Source organism: Mya arenaria, chromosome 15 (assembly GCF_026914265.1).
Source record: "Mya arenaria isolate MELC-2E11 chromosome 15, ASM2691426v1".
Lineage (NCBI taxonomy): Eukaryota > Metazoa > Mollusca > Bivalvia > Myida > Myidae > Mya > Mya arenaria.
The window spans coordinates 45,128,100-45,148,192 of record NC_069136.1 but is presented as its reverse complement, the minus strand read 5'-3'; the positions used below and the strand labels follow the sequence as shown (position 1 = coordinate 45,148,192).

The following is a 20,093-nucleotide window of genomic DNA, read 5'->3' as shown; positions in this document are numbered from 1 at the left end:
CGGATTCATCACCTAAAACGATGACGTGGACTTCCTGGGGACGGGGTTTAACCTTTAATGATCTTTTAGTTAATAAATTAAAAGAATTCTTCGGCATATAGCGGTTTCTAATGCTGCAGCTGGAGTCGTATTCAATTACCAACTTAGATCGAACTTAAGTTTAGAGTAGAATCTGAGTGTTTTGATTGGACAGTAAAATAATTGGCTCATAGACTGAATGGAATCATTTAGCAGTATCGAAGGATACAGATAAGAATAATATTTCATACTGCCCCACAGGACATTGCATTGTTGCGTGCGGCAAAATATCAAAGCCATCCTTCCATGAAATTTGCTGCCAAATATCAGCGCGTTCCGTTGGTGGAACTTGTGGCCAAATATCTTTGCGCTCCGTCTATGAAACTGGCGGCTAAATTTCAGTGTGCTCCGTCTATGAAACTTGCGGTCAAATATGAGTCTGCTACGTCTTTGAAATTCACTGACAAATATCAGTGCGCTCCGTCTATTAAACTTGTGGCCAAATATCAGTGCGCTCCGAGTATTAAACTTGCGGCTAAATATCAGTGCGCCCCGTATTTGAAACTTGCGGCCAACTGCCAGTGCGCTCCGTCTATTAAACTTGCGGTCAAATATAATTGTTTTTCGTTTTTGAAACTAATTGCCAAATATCAGTGCGCTTCGTCCATGAAACTTGCGGCCATATATCAGTGCGCCCCGTATTTGAAACTTGCGGCCAACTACCAGTGCGCTCCGTCTATTAAACTTGCGGTCAAATATAATTGTTTTTCGTTTTTTAAAACTCATTGCCAAATCTCAATGCGCATCGTCCATGAAACTTGCGGCCATATATCAGTGCGCCCCGTATTTGAAACTTGCGGCCAACTACCAGTGCGCTCCGTCTATTAAACTTGCGGTCAAATATAATTGTTTTTCGCTTTTGAAACTCATTGCCAAATATCAGTGCGCTTCGTCCATGAAACTTGCGGCCATATATCAGTGCGCCCCGTATTTGAAACTTGCGGCCAACTACTAGTGCGCTCCGTCTATTAAACTTGCGGTCAAATATAATTGTTTTTCGTTTTTGAAACTCATTGCCAAATATCAGTGCGCTTCGTCCATGAAACTTGCGGCCATATATCAGTGCGCCCCGTATTTGAAACTTGCGGCCAACTACCAGTGCGCTCCGTCTATTAAACTTGCGGTCAAATATAATTGTTTTTCGTTTTTGAAACTCATTGCCAAATATCAGTGCGCTTCGTCCATGAAACTTGCGGCCATATATCAGTGCGCCCCGTTTTTGAAACTTGCGGCCAACTACCAGTGCGCTCCGTCTATTAAACTTGCGGTCAAATATAATTGTTTTTCGTTTTTGAAACTCATTGCCAAATATCAGTGCGCTTCGTCCATGAAACTTGCGGCCATATATCAGTGCACTCCGATTATGAAACTTGCGGTCTGATATCAGTGCGCTTCGTCCGTGATAATTACTGCCAAATATCAGTCTGCTCCGTCTATGAAACTCACTGCCAAATGTCAATGCGCTCAGTCTTTGAAACTTGCGGCAAACTGTCAGTGCGCTCCGTCTATGAAACTTGCGGCCAAATATATCAATGCGCTTAGTCTATGAAACTTGCGGTCAATATCAGTGCGCTCAGTCTATGAAACTTGCGACCAAATATCAGAGTGCCTCGTCTATGAAACTTGTTAAAGTTCTCTGCTGTTAGGCTTTGTTGATTGTTGTTTTTATCATGTATGATATGAATACGCGGTGTAGACAACTTATTGATGTCCGTGTTTATATACAGAATGTTGAGATATTATCATTGCCAGTGCTTGTCATCATATAGCAAGAACGTACGTCATTTCTGTCTTTGTGAGTGTGTTTTTCATGACTTAGATAACTTGACGGTATGTAAACCATAGTGATCATCATCAAAAGATGTAAGCAAATGCATTTTAGTGTGGAACGCATTTATAAATATATATTTAAATCACTGTTTAACAATGCAATATTAAATAAGTAAAAGCAAACAAATATCAAGGGTACATAATGCAATCAACTCTACGTAAATGTAACACTGGTCAACGTAGCATATTTCAATGTTATAAATCACTTATACAATCCAATATATCACATTATAAAATATATGAAAATTGAGCTAAACGTTTGTAAGCTATATTGCAGATCCATTTTGAAAATTGGTAACCTAAAGGTTAAAAACAAATTCATGTAGTACAAAAATAAAACCTTTAATAATAAACATGTAAGTTTAAGACACATGTAACACTTTATCGAACATTCCCTGACAATCTATTTAAGCAAATTGAGCAGATCAGCTATGACGCGTCGGTTGAACCAAGCCTGTTTGAGCGAATCAGCTCAACAACGTCGGTTAAGCCAAACATATTTGAGCAAACCGGCTATACAGTGTCGGTTGAGCCTAACCTGTTTTAGCGACCCAGTTATACAATATCGGTTAAGCCAAACATGTTTGAGCGAACCGGCTATACAGTGTCGGTTGAGCCTAACCTGTTTTAGCGACCCAGTTATACAATATCGGTTAAGCCGAACATGTTTGAGCGAACCGGCTATACAGTGTCGGTTGAGCCAAACCTGTTTGAGCGACCCAGTTATACAATATCGGTTAAGCCAACCCTGTTTGAGCGAACCAGCAATACAGTGTCGGTTGAGGCTGACCTGTTTGACCGAACCAGAAATACAGTGTCAGTTGAGCCTAACCTGTTTGTGCGAACCGGCTATACAGTGTCGGTTGAGGCTGACCTGTTTGATCGAACCAGCAATACAGTGTCAGTTGAGCCTAACCTGTTTGTGCGAACCGGCTATACAGTGTCGGTTGAGCCTAACCTGTTTGAGCGAACCAGTTATACGGTGTCGGTTGAGCCGAACACTTTAAGAGCCTGCACAGCCTTATTTACCGGCTTGCCGCGGTTTCTTAACTTTGCTACACCATTCATGTCCACGTTGTTTTTCGGCACATTTAAAGATAACCTTGACCTCTGTATGTCCAATATTCTTTTCACAGCTGAAAGACTTTCAAGCGACACTGTCATGTTAATAATATCCCTGTGTGATCTGAAAGACAGCGGGTTGAAATCAACTGAGTCTGCAAGAGCGTTCTTTTCTTCCACCTCAATTTCACCGATGACGTCATGTTTGTTTTGATGCTTTACGTAACAATATGGTTGAATCATGACGAAACCACTGACAATGGCCAATGCACCTCCTACTACAAAGGCGAACGTGTAGGTTCCAGTGAAATCGTACATTGCACCTGAAAGTTTTAAAAGGTAAAGTGATAACTCTGCAGTATAAATAACATGGACAAAAATACATGCAGAAAATATCTAAAGGGAACCAAAGAATGCGTGTGTGTTTGTATATGAACATGATGGTTATGGAAAAAAGAAAAAAAAAAGAATGAACGAAGAGAGCATGGATGAAAACAGAAATAGAAAGAGTGAGAATATCTGATTCTTGATGATCTGAAGTTTGATGATAGTTGGGTACATATACCGTTTGATGGAAAAGGTCAAGTCAGGTAATATAGCATGATCAGCGTTCCGAATCTGGTAAAACGTTGTGAACTAAACTGAAGTTTTTGGAGTTGCTCTCGTCTCGTTCCTAATTTGGATATTTTTGATATGTGCAGTTCATTCTTTCCGTAGTTCGTACAGTTATCATTGACAGAACATCCTTTTGTCGTACAGTAATTACTACCAACATGCAAATCACGTAATGATGCTCAACACCACGTGATTTTTCATTCAACAAGTAAAAATTGTATTCTGTTTGAAAGAAATCAATACTGTTTTTAACTTCGAAAACAAAGTCATTTCATGAAGTTTATAAAATTTTGCATAAATACATGTTCAAAAAATAGTTTCAAAAGCAACTCTTCGTACTACTTTAATGTCATTTCGAACGATGTTGCAGAGATCTTCCACTCTAGTCAGGGGAGATCACTGAGTACAATATTGTGACAATCACGGAAGCAATCAACATTGCAACAAACTAATATTTTTATTTGATAATACGACTGCAATACGCAATCCGTCATAACTATCCATACGGTTAGTACCCCTCATAGTCAACTTATAATAAAAATAATAAAGTAATACATTGCATAATCTTACCTGCTAAAAAAGCTCCGATTAGTTGACCTGCCGCCATGAAGATTAAAAGGCATCCGTATCCATTGGCAAATCTGTGAAGGCCTAAAAGGCTGATAAGTATGGGGACTAAAAGTGTTCCAAAACACCCAGAGAGCAGCCCAAAACACAGTGCAAATATCAAAATTACCCAGTAATTGGTCGTTGCAGGTATAAGACATATGAATATCCCAGACAAAATAAACGATCCGCCATAGAGAACAAAAGCATTGCATCTTGGGTGTTGAGCAATAGCGCCATACGCAAAGCGTCCTATTAGGTTCGCTAATCCAAGTCCTGATATGAGAGCGGCGCTATGGTCCGCGTCAAACCCGATCGTTTCCGCATGCGCAACTAAATGTACGTACAGAGCCGATATCCCGCAACAATATAAGAACACATTTACACACAGCAACACGTACCCTTTCTTTTTAAATGGAGTTATATCCAAAATTGGCTGTTTTTCAGTAATCTCTAATCGTTTTACGGGTTTTATCAAGGCACCGAATACACATATATGCAGTGAAAGAGCGCCAAGTATAAGAAAGCTCTGTTTCCAGTCATACTTATTCACAAGCCAGCGGATAAGAGCAGGATACACGATGTTACCAACGCCAACGCCGGAAGCTGCGATACCGGATGCAAGAGTGACCTTTTCGTCGAAGTAGTATGATATGGCTGAGATAGACGGAATGTAGACAATACCAAGACCTGCTCCTAAAATGCAAATCATTGAACAATTAGTTGGTTAAATTTACATTTTTAATAATACTTCAACATAGTATTCCAAGCAAACCTTGGACAAAAATATGTCTTAAACGACCAAATTATGTCTTACAACTCATCTCATATAAATTCAAAATTAAAGTCTTTATTAAAACGATCAGCAGTTATTAAAAAAATAAATATTACGAAAAAACGATCTAAGCTTACCAGTAAGCGAACCGAATGTAAAAAAGAGATAGAATCAGAAAACGACAGTATCATGATACGGCGTGCTGTAGTTTCACTGTTGGATATAGAAAAGGAATTTGATAGGCATATAATAAATAAATATAACGAAAAAACGATCTAAGCTTACCAGTAAGCAAACCGAATGTAAAAAAGAGATAGTAAAGCGATGTAGCAAAGTAGCTGAGACACAAGCCGGCACTAGTTAGCAGGCCACCACCAATAATGACTGGACGGAACCCGTACTTGATGGACAGCATACTCGCAATGGGACCTGAACAAATGAAAGAAACAAATAAAGGACTTGTAATGAATGCCACTTTTAAAGTAGGTTTCACAATGGTCAATGTAGGGGGATGCCCATAGGAAACACAAAATGTTTTCACTGTATTTACTATTATTGATAAAGAACATACAAACACATAATATTCTTGTCAAAAATGTATGCAGCGCAAATCTCTTCCTTAACGTTAACAATGCTGATCATCTGTGGTCCTACGACAGATGTTCGCCCGAGGAGTTTAGCGTACAAGTGATATTATTTTACTGCAAATGTATAAAAGTTTATTGATTGTTATATATACATCTGAGGAGAACAAATTGTCTATGCCATGAGGATATACGTGATTTAGCTTTCGGAGTTCATTTACTCTGACAAAACACATATTTAATGTATGTGTCTAGGGAATCGTTCCGCGCCAACAATCAAATGATGTTTTCCAGAATATGTGTAATCTATATTTCATCAAATATCTACACGATCAAACCACCGGTCCACTATACGAAGGAGTTTAACGCTTGTTTGATCTTTGGCTTGCCTTTACAGTAAAGCTTCATCGCTGTGAGCTGTTGCACACATTTTATGGTTTAATCCTTGACGTGCATCGAGATAAATGTGGTGTGCATTTGACAACAGTACTTTTAGCGTTTAATGTAGCTGTGCCTTAGAAAAAACAGCTATGATGGATTTAATGAAGCTCACAAATATTACCTCAAGGGTTATGAATGTGTGTGAATTATATAGGTTTCAAGTTAGTGCTCACAAGCGAATGCAACCGTATAAATCAGCAAACACATTTCGAAATACTTACAATGATGAATAAACAATTACTGGGACAAGCCAGTCAGTCACAACCTTTGACCTTGACTTGTTAAAAGACGCAAGGATCAATGAAATGTTCTCAAAATATGGATAACACTCAGAATTGTGAACTAGACATTCAATGAAAAGATGGTATTGAAAGTTATCATAATTTGTTTTGCCAAACATTTAGATTTAGGTAACTGCACATATGAATGTTTTCCGAGTACATACATTAAATTCGTCACCTTAGTGCATTAACTCAATATCTGCTTCTATTTCTATATGCAGTTATTGAGTTATTGCACTAAGGTGTCCTTTAAAAATATAGGGCAATTATCGAGTACTTGAACGTTGTTCACATATCTAAGTGGTTAGAAATGTGATAACGCAGTACATTGACCTTAACGGAGAAAGTTAATTGTTCTTACAGTGACACTCTTATTCAAAATCAATACATACACATGTATAACAAACATACATTTTGAGTGATACACCTTTAACTTCTTACTAAATTATGCATTTATGGAGCATATTTATTACTGATAACAAAATTGTAACCGTGTATTTAATAGCTGAAAACGCAAAATATAAAATGCATGGTGAGTACTAAAAGATTTACTGTGATCAATTTAGTCTCATAAGGTAGAAATACAATGTTTTCTGCACATTTCTTTTAAATTAAACTCGGTTTCCTTCATAAGAACCATTGTTTTCGACATTTATTCATCCTTTTTTTGTATATCAAAACAATTGTATTAATTTTGGTAAATCTTATTTGGGAGTAAGAGTGCATCTTTCATAGTATAACTACATGGACTATCTTACTGCCATCTTTACAATACGCACGAAAACATATTAAGAAATTCAGTCGAATACTTGAGAAAGTGTCAGAAATTGAATACAAAATTTAACTTCACTTTATGCATTTATCTCTAGCTTTGCTTTATTTTAAAGAAACACTTCAAATTACAACCAAGAGTTAAAGATTCGAACATCGAAAATTTGATCGTAAAATATTCATGATAATAATTATGTCCCCAATTTACTCCACCATTCCTTAGCCCCTTATAACAGAATCATTTTTTTTTGTATATTTGTTGTATTATTTCTTTATTTTTTAAGGAGTTTTGAGACTTTTACAAGAAACTCTTTAATATGATATTCACGATAAACTAATTTTATGTTGTAAAATCAAGTTAAAGTAAGTAATTTGGTTAAATGAAATAAGACACTTAAGCCCGTGATGCTTAAGATGTATCGAGAAGTATTGGCCAGGGCCGTGGTGGCGTAGTAGTTTATACTCCGGGTCCCGGCATGAGCACATTGAAGGGTCCCAGAGTGACAGTTCAACCACCGCACACCTATCCTGGACAGACTATCAGGCGGTTAACCAGTACTAGGTGCCTTCGCCTCTGCAAGGAACTGAAAATTCTGTTGTCAGGGGCAGTGGTACAGTGCGAATAGTCGTAGAAAGGAGATCATAACTAATCACAACAAAAGTACCCTGGTCCGCCCGGGAATCGAACCCGAGTTGTGCGATTCATAGTCCAACGCTCTACCGATTGAGCTAACCGGGAGGATCTCCATGGGCCAGGGCCAGTATTTAATATCGATCTTATCCTTTTCCTCAGACATACCTCAGTGATGCCATTCAACCTATTGGTCAATTAAATATACAGGCCAAAAAACTCAGTTTCTAATATTAAATTTAAGTTCAATCTAAGGTGCTAATTGAATACAGCCCCTGGAGTCAAACTTGCATGTTATAATAACTACAGTCTCACATTTAGGTCAAAGATTCAAAGGTCGACATCGCTGCAAACAAACAAATCATATCCAAGTAATTCTTGGGCGGTATTTCGAATAATAGGCCGTCACGTCATAATTGTGGGAGAAAATTGACTGTGCCTTTCCCAAACAAACAGAATGGCGGGGAGAGAGTGAAATAAGTTTTATCTCTTATTTAAACAGTAGGTTTACGAAGGAATTTGAGCTATCAACTTGCTTACCAATTTCTAGAAATAAGCCTGATTTTGTAGACTTTTTCTGAACACTTAGTTATGATAATGGAATCGATGGAAACATTCGGCAAAAACATGTATCGCCGTTTATTTGGGTAAGGTACAGTCGAGTCTCCTTCCTATGTAAGTTGGCTATACTTAATGTTATACAAATTGAATGAACTTAATCACAATAGTCGCTCGTGATCCTATTGAATAAATTCGTTTAATGTGTAATTCAGGAGCTTTGCTACATAATGTTCAAATTTCAATTACATGTGCACACTTGCTGCAACAATACACTTTTACTTTCAACGCTTTCATAATTTCTTAAAACCACGATACAAATAGGCTTATGCATGAATATCAACTTACAATACAAGGAAAATAATGCAGTGTACATTTCTCATCAACCATAAATTCGGTTTTTTCAAAATATGAAATAAATAGGCATTCAGGATAAAAGGTCCATTAAAGGAAAACTTGAAATCACTATATATAAATATATAAGAACTTAAAGTTAGAAATCAAAATGGTAAACCGGTTTTAAAAAGAAACACAACATGAGTTAAATTGGAAGACAAAGTGAATAATGAATAAAAAGTGAACGACATCACATGAATTAATTCTGTTTGATATTTTTATCGGTTTCGCATCATGTTCTTCAGGGCATTTCTGTTATTGTGATATACATGTACCTACAAACAGCATACATAACAGCAGTTGGGAGCGAACCTGCTTAAAAATATATACAGATAACCCAAACAAAGCATACTTGACAAGAGTTGGGAGCGAACCTGCCCAGGTACATATATTACAAACATACCTATAGCATACATGACAGCAGTTGGGAGCGAACCTGCCAAGGTACATATATGACTAACATACCTATAGCATACATGACAGCAGTTGGGAGCGAACCTGCCCAGGTACATATATAACTAACATACCTATAGCATACATGACATCAGTTGGGAGCGAACCTGCCCAGATACATATATTACAAACATACCTAGCATACATGACAGCAGTTGGGAGCGAACCTGCCCAGATACATATATTACAAACATACCTAGCATACATGACAGCAGTTTGGAGCGAACCTGCCCGGGTACATATATTACAAACATACCTATTGCATGCACAACATCAGTTGGGAGCGAACCTGCCAAGGTACATATATTACTAACATACCTATTGCATACATGACAGCAGTTGGGAGCGAACCTGCCAAGGTACATATATTACTAACATACCTATAGCATACATGACAGCAGTTTGGAGCGAACCTGCCGAGGTTCATATATTACAAACATACCTATTGCATACATGACAGCAGTTGGGAGCGAACCTGCCCGGGTACATATATTACAAACATACCTATTGCATGCACGACATCAGTTGGGAGCGAACCTGCCAAGGTACATATATTACTAACATACCTATAGCATACATGACAGCAGTTGGGAGCGAACCTGCCAAGGTACATATATAACTAACATACCTATTGCATACATGACAGCAGTTGAGAGCGAACCTGCCCAGATACATATATTACTAACATACCTATTGCATACACGACATCAGTTGGGAGCGAACCTGCCCAGGTACATATATTACTAACATACCTATAGCATACATGACAGCAGTTGGGAGCGAACCTGCCCAGATACATATATTACAAACATACCTAGCATACATGACATCAGTTGGGAGCGAACCTGCCCAGATACATATATTACAAACATACCTAGCATACATGACAGCAGTTTGGAGCGAACCTGCCCGGGTACATATATTACAAACATACCTATTGCATGCACAACATCAGTTGGGAGCGAACCTGCCAAGGTACATATATTACTAACATACCTATTGCATACATGACAGCAGTTGGGAGCGAACCTGCCAAGGTACATATATTACTAACATACCTATAGCATACATGACAGCAGTTTGGAGCGAACCTGCCGAGGTTCATATATTACAAACATACCTATTGCATACATGACAGCAGTTGGGAGCGAACCTGCCCGGGTACATATATTACAAACATACCTATTGCATGCACGACATCAGTTGGGAGCGAACCTGCCAAGGTACATATATTACTAACATACCTATAGCATACATGACAGCAGTTGGGAGCGAACCTGCCAAGGTACATATATAACTAACATACCTATTGCATACATGACAGCAGTTGAGAGCGAACCTGCCCAGATACATATATTACTAACATACCTATTGCATACACGACATCAGTTGGGAGCGAACCTGCCCAGGTACATATATTACTAACATACCTATAGCATACATGACAGCAGTTGGGAGCGAACCTGCCCGGGTACATATATTACAAACATACCTATAGCATACATGACAGCAGTTGGGAGCGAACCTGCCCAGGTACATATATTACTAACATACCTAGCATACATGACAGCAGTTGGGAGCGAACCTGCCCAGATACATATATTACTAACATACCTATAGCATACATGACAGCAGTTTGGAGCGAACCTGCCAAGGTACATATATTACAAACATACCTATTGCATGCACGACAGCAGTTGGGAGCGAACCTGCCCAGATACATATATTACAAACATACCTAGCATACATGACAGCAGTTGGGAGCGAACCTGCCCAGATGCAGTTATTACAAACATACCTAGCATACATGACAGCAGGTGGGAGCGAACCTGCCCAGATGCATATATTACAAACATACCTATAGCATACATGACAGCAGTTGGGAGCGAGCCTGCCCAGGCCGTGACTGACTTCGGTTGAACAAACGCTTCCAGGAATATCACTTGGTATACACCTGAAAATTCAAAATTCATCCAAAAAATATAACTTGTTTTACCCCTAAAAGACCAAAACATCCAGAAATATCACTTGCTGTTCCACTAAATAACCAAACACTTACAGAATACCCTAGAAAAACCAAATTCATCTATAAATATCGCCTTGTTTACCACTGAACTACCATATCACTTGAATTTCCCCTGATAGACATCAAGCACTATTACGTGGTATACCCATTAAAGACCGAAGGATTCACAAATATCACATGATTTACCGCTGAAAAAACACAACAACAAAAAAAACATCCAGAAATATCACTTGGTATACGACGGAAATACCAAACTCATCACAAAATATCACAATGTATACCCCTGAGACCAACAACGTTCAATGTATCACTGGATTTACCCCTAAAAGACCAACAACGTTCAATGTATCACTGGATTTACCCCTAAAGGACCAACAACGTTCAATGTATAACTGGATTTACCCCTAAAGGACCAACAACGTTCAATGTATCACTGGATTTACCCCTAAAGACCAACAACGTTAATGTATCACTGGATTTACCCCTTAAGGACCAAACGCATCCAGTTATATCACTTGGTATAAACTGGTAAGACCATACAGATATAGCAAACTTACGTGGTAGCCTCCTTAAAGACCTAACGCATCAAAAGTCATTAATTGGTATACGCTGATAGGCCAAACACATTCAGATATATCACTTGGTATATCCCCGAAAGACGACACGCATCTAGAAATATTATGTGGTATACCCCTAAAGACCAAACAAATCGAGAATGATCACGTGATATACCACTGAAAGACTATATTCATCCGAATATCACTTGATTTACCCCTAAGAAACCAAGCAACTCCAGGAATATCACTTGGTTTACCACTGAAAGACCAGACTAATCTAGAAGTATCACGTGGTAAACCCTTGAAAGACCAAAAACATATCAATTTATTTACCCCTGAAAACCTTAAAACATCCAGAAATATCACGTGATATACCCCTGAAAGACCAAACTCATCCAGAGATATTATGTGATATACCCATGAAAGACCACACTCATCCAGAAATATCACGTGATATACCCCTGAAAGACCACACTCATCCAGAAATATCACGTGATATACCCCTAAAAGACAAAACCCAACCAGAGATATTATGTGCTATACCCATGAAAGACCACACTTATCCAAAAATATCACGTGATATACCCCTGAAAGACCAAACTCATCCAGAAATATCACGTGATATACCCCTGAAAGACCACACTCATCCAGAAATATCACGTGATATACACCTGAAAGACCACACTCATCCAGAAATATCATGTGATATACACCTGAAAGACCACACTCATCCAGAAATATCATGTGATATACACCTGAAAAACCACACTCATCCAGAGATATTATGTGATATACCCATGAAAGACCACACTTATCCAGAAATATCACGTGATATACCCATGAAAGACCAAACTCATCCAGAAATATCACGTGATATACCCATGAAAGACCACACTCATCCAGAAATATCACGTGATATACCCCTTAAAGACCAAACTCATCCAGACATATCACGTGATATACCCATGAAAGACCACACTCATCCAGAAATATAACGTGATATACCCATGAAAGACCAAACTCATCCAGAAATATAACGTGATATACCCATGAAAGACCAAACTCATCCAGAAATATAACGTGATATACCCATGAAAGACCAAACTCATCCAGAAATATAACGTGATATACCCATGAAAGACCAAACTCATCCAGACATATCACGTGATATACCCCTGGAAGACCAAACTCATCCAAAAAATCACATGGAGTACGTTTGAAAGACAAACAAGAGGTGTACGATTAATGTGATCTCGAAACTTATTATTTCCGTCCAATGACTTAGTTTTTACACTTATTTGTGGACCAATTAGAATTGAGTAATGTCTAAATATTTCCTTACAATGTATAAAAATATCATACAAACTGAGCTGATCTGTCCACTGTTAAACCTAGTAATTCCGGAAGTCCTTACCTGTGCTCCAAGCGAGTCCATACGTCATCACGTGAAGAGCGAACGAGCAAGCCGCAACCACCCATGCCCATCCCCTGTCTACGTCATCAGACGGACGCATGACGAACTTTTTACGTCACTATTTACAGTCACGATTTCGCACGCTATGACGTCAACCCGTTCTTCTAAATGTACTTGTCCTGGAACAATAATTTAATTGTGAATTTTTATCTCATATTCCACTATCTTATAAAAATGTTTTTTTTGTGAATAATCTTCATTTTTATGAAAGTATTAAATAAGTATTTTAATTTAATATTGATTCGCCTTTTAAACGTAAACGTAAACGTGAAAACAAGATATAAAAAACGTTCGAATCAGCCGATATCAGGAATAAATTTATACCAAAATGTAATTGATATCTTATAACTTCCCTCAAATACCAACATGCTCCAATTGTAACTTCATTTCGCAGATTCTTACAGACGAGAATCCGTGAACAATTTAACATCCTTTTTTTATTTTTGTTGTAATTATGAAGATTTTTGCTATGTCAAGTGAAATAAAATCGTACCATATTGATAATTACCACAACACGAAATTCAAATATATATTATAAAATTATGTACTAATACACATCCAATAAAGTGTAAACATTATATTTCTACCTACTTTTAAATCTCCTCGTTGCATGAACACAATTAAAATAGCTCTTAATCGTTACTCGTAGTTTTGCCTTATAATAAAAGTCAATAAAATCGAACACGCTGTAGTTAACATAGCGAAATTGTATTAGAGCTAAACATCTAGAAGTAATAACTCCTGCTTTCATTTCATAATATGTAAACAAGCTTAGAAACTCGGAGTATATTTGTAACGAGTTATTTGTTGTTACGTTGCCCTACTTAAGTGTTTTGATTCTATTGATAGAAATGAATTTTGAACATGAGGATTAGACAGTCGCCTATTCAACGTAGTATAATAATTTTCTTGTGATGTAAAGTTATGTGTTAAGCATATGAACTCAATATTTTTTTATTATTGTGAATTTTATTTCCCAGGTTAGTTAATGATATAGAACTATACTTAAGTGAAAATTAAACTGCAGGTTTGACATTACACGAACATTACATTTATTTATCATTGTTTACAGATGATGCTGTAACATTTTCTGCTGATCTTTAAACAATATATGCAATCTGTGGAAAGTTGACACTTGAAAGTTAAAGTTCCATTATGTTTTAGTGATGTAGACTGATATGTTTATCCAAATCTCTTCTCTTCACATTTTTGACCTTTTTAACTCAAAGAATGATAAAAAATGCAATTACAAAATGCAACAAAACCGAAAGTATTATCGTAGTAAACGTAGTGCGCACTAAATTTAGATTATACGTAGGGCGTTTTTGTTGATACCAAACCAGTTTCAGTTTTGGTTTCAATGGTTTCAGCAGTTACGAAACCGGTTTTGATAGTTTTGCTTTAAGTAACAAGTGCATGGTTTTGTGAAACTATCGAAACCCCTACCGGAGGCGGTTTCATCGGTTCGTTCCATCCCAAACCTAGTTTACTTCGAAAACAACATGGCGGAAAGTGATCAACCACGTTTGTTGAAACTCAATCTTTTAGATAACAATGCCTTACAATGGGCAAATGAGCTGAATGCAAAGGATTATATTAGTAATTGTGTGGCTCAGTAGCTCCGCCATGTTATTGATAATGTACGTTTCAAAAAACGGTTTCGGTTTTCGTTAACAAACTATTAAAACTGGTTTTGGTTTTATTTGAAACTGTTACAACAAATACACAGTTCGTGAAACCGATATAAAATCGAAACCAGTTTACTACCAACAAAAACGCCCTACGTACAATCTAAATTTAGTGCGCACTACGTCATTACTAAATTTGCATATCACGTGACTTACTGAATATCTAAACAATCTATAATGCTTTATATACTAATGATTTGTATTTTTAATTAAGTAGTTTTTGGTTTAAAAAGTGTTCCCGGTAACGCATCTGAAAACACTTATTTTACCATTATTATACTCCATGATATCGAAATTGCAGACCAAATACAGTTATATTATACAAATAGTTAAGATTTAATGAGCTGAAAAACAGCGTGTTCTCTCTTATTATTATTTCATGAATTTTGAACAACTGTCAAAAGGTAAATATGAGTTAAAATGACTGAAGAGTGAAGTTCCACAACCCATACGTTATTTGAATTGTAATTATAGCCCTTGACATTAAAAAACTAAATTGGTAAACATATTTGGGTGCATTTCTGCTAAAAATCCTGAAAGTATTTTAGAATAGCTTTTATAATGGATAAATTCGCTCAATATTAGTATATCATGCACGTAAAGTTTGCAATGCAAGTGTATTGCACAAGTGACATTTAGTATGTAATGCACGAGCGACATTTAGTATGTAATGCACGGGAGACTTTTAGTATGTAATGTACGGGAGACATTTAGTATGTAATGTACGGGAGACATTTAGTATGTAATGCACGGGAGACATTTAGTATGTAATGCACGAGCGACATTTAGTATGTAATGCACGGGAGACATTTAGTATGTAATGTACGGGAGACATTTAGTATGTAATGCACGGGAGACATTTAGTATGTAATGCACGGGAGACATTTAGTATGTAATGCACGAGCGACATTTAGTATGTAATGCACGGGCGATATTTAGTATGTAATGCACGGGAGACATTTAGTATGTAATACACGAGCGACATTTAGTATGTAATGCACGGGAGACATTTAGTATGTAATGCAAAAGCGACATTTAGGATGTAATGCACAAGTGACTTTTAGTATGTAATGCACGGGAGACATTTAGTATGTAATGCACGAGCGACATTTAGTATGTAATGCACGGGAGACATTTAGTATGTAATGCACGAGCGACATTTAGTATGTAATGCACGGGAGACATTTAGTATATAATGCACGAGCGACATTTAGTATGTAATGCACGTTAGACATTTAGTATGTAATGCACGGGAGACATTTAGTATGTAATGCACGGGAGACATTTAGTATATAATGCACAAGCGACATTTAGTATGTAATGCACGTTAGACATTTAGTATGTAATGCACGAGCGACATTTAGTATGTAATGCACTTGAGACGTTTAGTATGTAATGCACGTTAGACATTTAGTATATAATGCACGGGAGACATTTAGTATATAATGCACGAGCGACATTTAGTATGTAATGCACGTTAGACATTTAGTATGTAATGCACGGTAGACATTTAGTATGTAATGCACGGGAGACATTTAGTATATAATGCAAGAGCGACATTTAGTATGTAATGCACGTTAGACATTTAGTATGTAATGCACGGTAGACATTTAGTATGTAATGCACGTTAGACATTTAGTATGTAATGCACGGTAGACATTTAGTATGTAATGCACGGTAGACATTTAGTATGTAATGCACGGTAGACATTTAGTATGTAATGCACGGGAGACATTTAGTATATAATGCACGAGCGACATTTAGTATGAAATGTTCTGTATTCATTTAGTTTGCAATGCTTTAAGTGTGTAATAGTGCATGCGATAAAAAGATTTTTTCATTCCGAATTTTTTACCTAAAGTAGTTATTTTCTTTCATTTAAGCGCTCGTTTTGAATAATTATCTTTTATTTGCAGTTTTATTACAGTTGGTTGAAAGCGGACATGCAGATTTTAATACTGTTATTTGATATTAGGCGGTATGATTATAATAATAATAAGGACACTAGGAATATCTAAGTTTTGTGTTTGCATTTTTGTGTGGGTCAATTTTGTGTTTGATTTTTTCCACCGATCAATCAATCAATCAATCAATCAATCAATCAATCAATCAATCAATCAATCAATGAACCAATCAATGAACCAATCAATCAATCAATCAATCAATCTATCAATCAATCAATCAATCAATCAATCAATCAATGAGTTTATTATTAGCACAAATATTTAAATTTAACGGCTTTACATCTGACGCTTACATTTACATAAATACGTAAGAAAAACATGATAACATAATAACAAAAGTATTTATTATATTGACATACTGATGATTAAAGAATTATAAGTCAGTTATGTCAATCCTAACATTGTTATTCAGCATTATGTATTATAAGACTTATCCTTCATCCTCATCTTGAGATTTAAATGATTAATATAATAACTATCCCCCTATAAGGTCAGGCATTTCATTTGACAATAGCGAGTATGTTTGTGATGATTGGAAATCATGGTTAGGCCAATGCAGAGCATAGTTACAAGCCAATATAATAGAAGTTTACTTCGCATAAAAGCTTACACTGTATAACGACAATACAGATTTAATGATATTTTTTACGTACTTGAGTCAGGTTTAAATAAACAACTTATTTATCCTGAAACAATACAAAGCAAAACAGACATATGTTATAGTAAGATGACATGAAGTAACTTTTAATGATTAAGAATGGGCGGAGTTAGTGTATTCCTAAATGATTGCCTATCTACAATTTCATTGGCTGTGGCAGAGGTACGCCAGCTTTATTTTCTATAGGTCGCCAAAATGGATGTCTGACATAGTTATTTTTTAATGATTTAGTTCCCAGAATATTAAAAACACATTCAAAAACGTTTCAGCCATTCATTCAATTCGCATAGTGTATGCGAGTTTTTCTAATGTAAATTCCATCTGGTGATTATTGTGCAGTAACTATTGATTGGCATTCTCCTGTCACGGAAAACGATTTGCAAGGGCAAAGACACTGAGTAAAGAGAAAGACTATAGAATCTTTTTGAGCGTCTTATAAATGAAAACCGACACTTTTTAACGCGTTCGCGCTCGCAGTAATTGCATGATGATTTAAATGTTATAAGCGTACTTGTATAAATCATAATGTAGTATATAACGTTTGATTTGATAAACAAAATCAATAGCACGCATGTAAATATATGCAACCCCACCCACCCCCTCCCCCATTAAATAAAAAGTAAACAAAAACTGAACCAAAACAATACAAACATATTATTTCAGACTTTGGAGTTTGTTTCGTTAACACTTATTAAATCAAGATGGAAACACATTAACCCTAGTCTTTATTACCGTTTCACGAAGCGAGCATCAGGCAAGCCGCTCACTACTGTACCATAACTCTACTTTGAAATACACTTAACATCCCATGCTCAAAGCCCTGTATCCAAATTGATGTACTTTTATACACTTTGATGTATAAACGATGCAAAGAATGTACTTAACTTAAGGAACTTCACGGATTCACCTAACAAACAGTGTATAATTGGTGCTTTCCGATGTACACAAAATAATACAATGTTTTGTAGATTGTAATTACTTGCACTTATTATAAGCTAAGCTATTCAACGGGCATTCAGCTTATGGCACTAACACTTCGTTGTGCCTGTATGCTTAGTCCTGCGTTCGGTACACGTTCAGAAGGGTAAACCAAGAAATGTATCTATACATTAATCTCGTTTCAAAACAAAATCTGCGATCTATTTTTTTCAGCAGTCTTAAAAATGACTGGTTTACAGGCATTTTCGAACAAATTGGGTCGTTCCACGACAAAAATAAAAAAGTCAAAACGTTCAATTTGTGAGAGTGCAGCTTTAAGATCCTTACTGGATATATTTTTAACAGCATCTTAGATAACTAAAAAAATGTATTAGTCCACAGTTTGTAATTAAGTCAGTGGAGTTTTTGTTCTCTTAAGTCTGTTTTTTTCACGCATTGAACGTATATAACTCATGCTCCAGCTATCAGCTTAAACAGATGTTTCTTTATTTAAAGATGCACTCTTACTCCCAAATAACATTCACCACAATTAATACAATTGTTTAAATATACCAAAAAGGATGAATTAATGTAAAAACAATGGTTCTTATTAAGGATACAGAGTTTAACTTGAGAGGAAGGTGTGTGTTTCTACCTTATGAGACTATAGTAGATCACAGTTAATCTTTTAGCACTCACCAATCATTTAATATTTTTTTTGCGTTTTCTGTTATAAAATACGTGTATGGTTGCAATCCTGTTATCAGTGTGACGGCAGTATTCCTCAAGTTTTCCAATACATTTATTTCAATAAATGGGCAGTCAGCCGTTATTCAAATTTCACGAATCGGTAATTATAAAGAATAGCTGGTCCAGTAAGCTGGTAGTTTATAAACTATAAAGTGGAACACTAAACGAAATAGAAATGTTATGCGACTGCGCGTACATTCTTAACATCCTAAGCCGTTATTTGAGAGCATAAATGTAGATATATATTATATAATATACAGAAACAACGGTCTTGACATATACATTTCTACCAAGAAACATACTTACTTGGTGTTCATCACAGGTGTATATTTCAATATACCCTTATCATTTTAAATCCATGTCTGTCCTTCACTGGTAAACTCAAGCGATACTACTATTTATATCTATTTTCCCTGTATTAATTGAGATACTTATATGTATGTATTTATCACGGATATTAATCACATGCACCAGACGTAACCCAATTCGTATTTGCATATTCCTTTCAATTGTGTTGACAAAAGAACCCACACAGCTGAACTTACATTGATCAACATGAGTAGCGAGAGTAAACATGTATGACACTAGTTATTGAGAGTTCATATTCAGATATATTAATTTGATTTAACAGCATTCCCAATTCAAATCTATCATGAGAAACCGACAGGGAGATGAAAATAGTTTACATTATTAATGGCGCGTGTAAACCAGTGAACTACCATGGTTGTTAGATGGTAATTGCATTATCATTCCTATTATACATCAGTATTGAAAAATATAATACAACGGGTAGACTGGCGGCCTGGCACTATTTGAAAAAAATATCGCGTTCAATTAATAAATAATTTTTAAGCTATTTGGACTCACCATCCTTACCCTTTCACGGAATCTTAAGGCGCCATTTGGACGGCCCATTACATAGGATTATAGGGCGCTGTTTGGAAGCCCCATTCAATACCCCTACATGAGAATATAAG

The 20,093-nt window shown here is 36.4% G+C and overlaps 1 protein-coding gene across 3 annotated transcripts; it reads right to left on the bottom strand.

Moving 5' to 3' along the window:
- Positions 1 to 1,961: 1,961 nt before the first annotated feature.
- Positions 1,962 to 19,749, bottom strand: LOC128218863 (monocarboxylate transporter 13-like). Of its 3 annotated transcripts, none has more exons than XM_052926598.1 (6): positions 19,423 to 19,749; positions 13,079 to 13,257; positions 10,940 to 11,035; positions 5,252 to 5,395; positions 4,156 to 4,887; positions 1,962 to 3,293 (listed from the first exon to the last, which is right to left on the bottom strand). In XM_052926598.1, exons 2-6 carry the CDS (start codon positions 13,176 to 13,178, stop codon positions 2,884 to 2,886), a joined length of 1,482 nt encoding a protein of 493 aa, XP_052782558.1. In that variant the 5' UTR covers positions 13,179 to 13,257; positions 19,423 to 19,749; the 3' UTR covers positions 1,962 to 2,883. The 3 variants fall into 3 exon arrangements, with proteins under 3 accessions (XP_052782558.1, XP_052782560.1, XP_052782561.1); XM_052926600.1 differs by lacking the exon at positions 19,423 to 19,749 and adding an exon at positions 13,730 to 13,874; XM_052926601.1 differs by lacking the exons at positions 10,940 to 11,035; positions 13,079 to 13,257; positions 19,423 to 19,749 and adding an exon at positions 9,032 to 9,063.
- Positions 19,750 to 20,093: the final 344 nt, after the last annotated feature.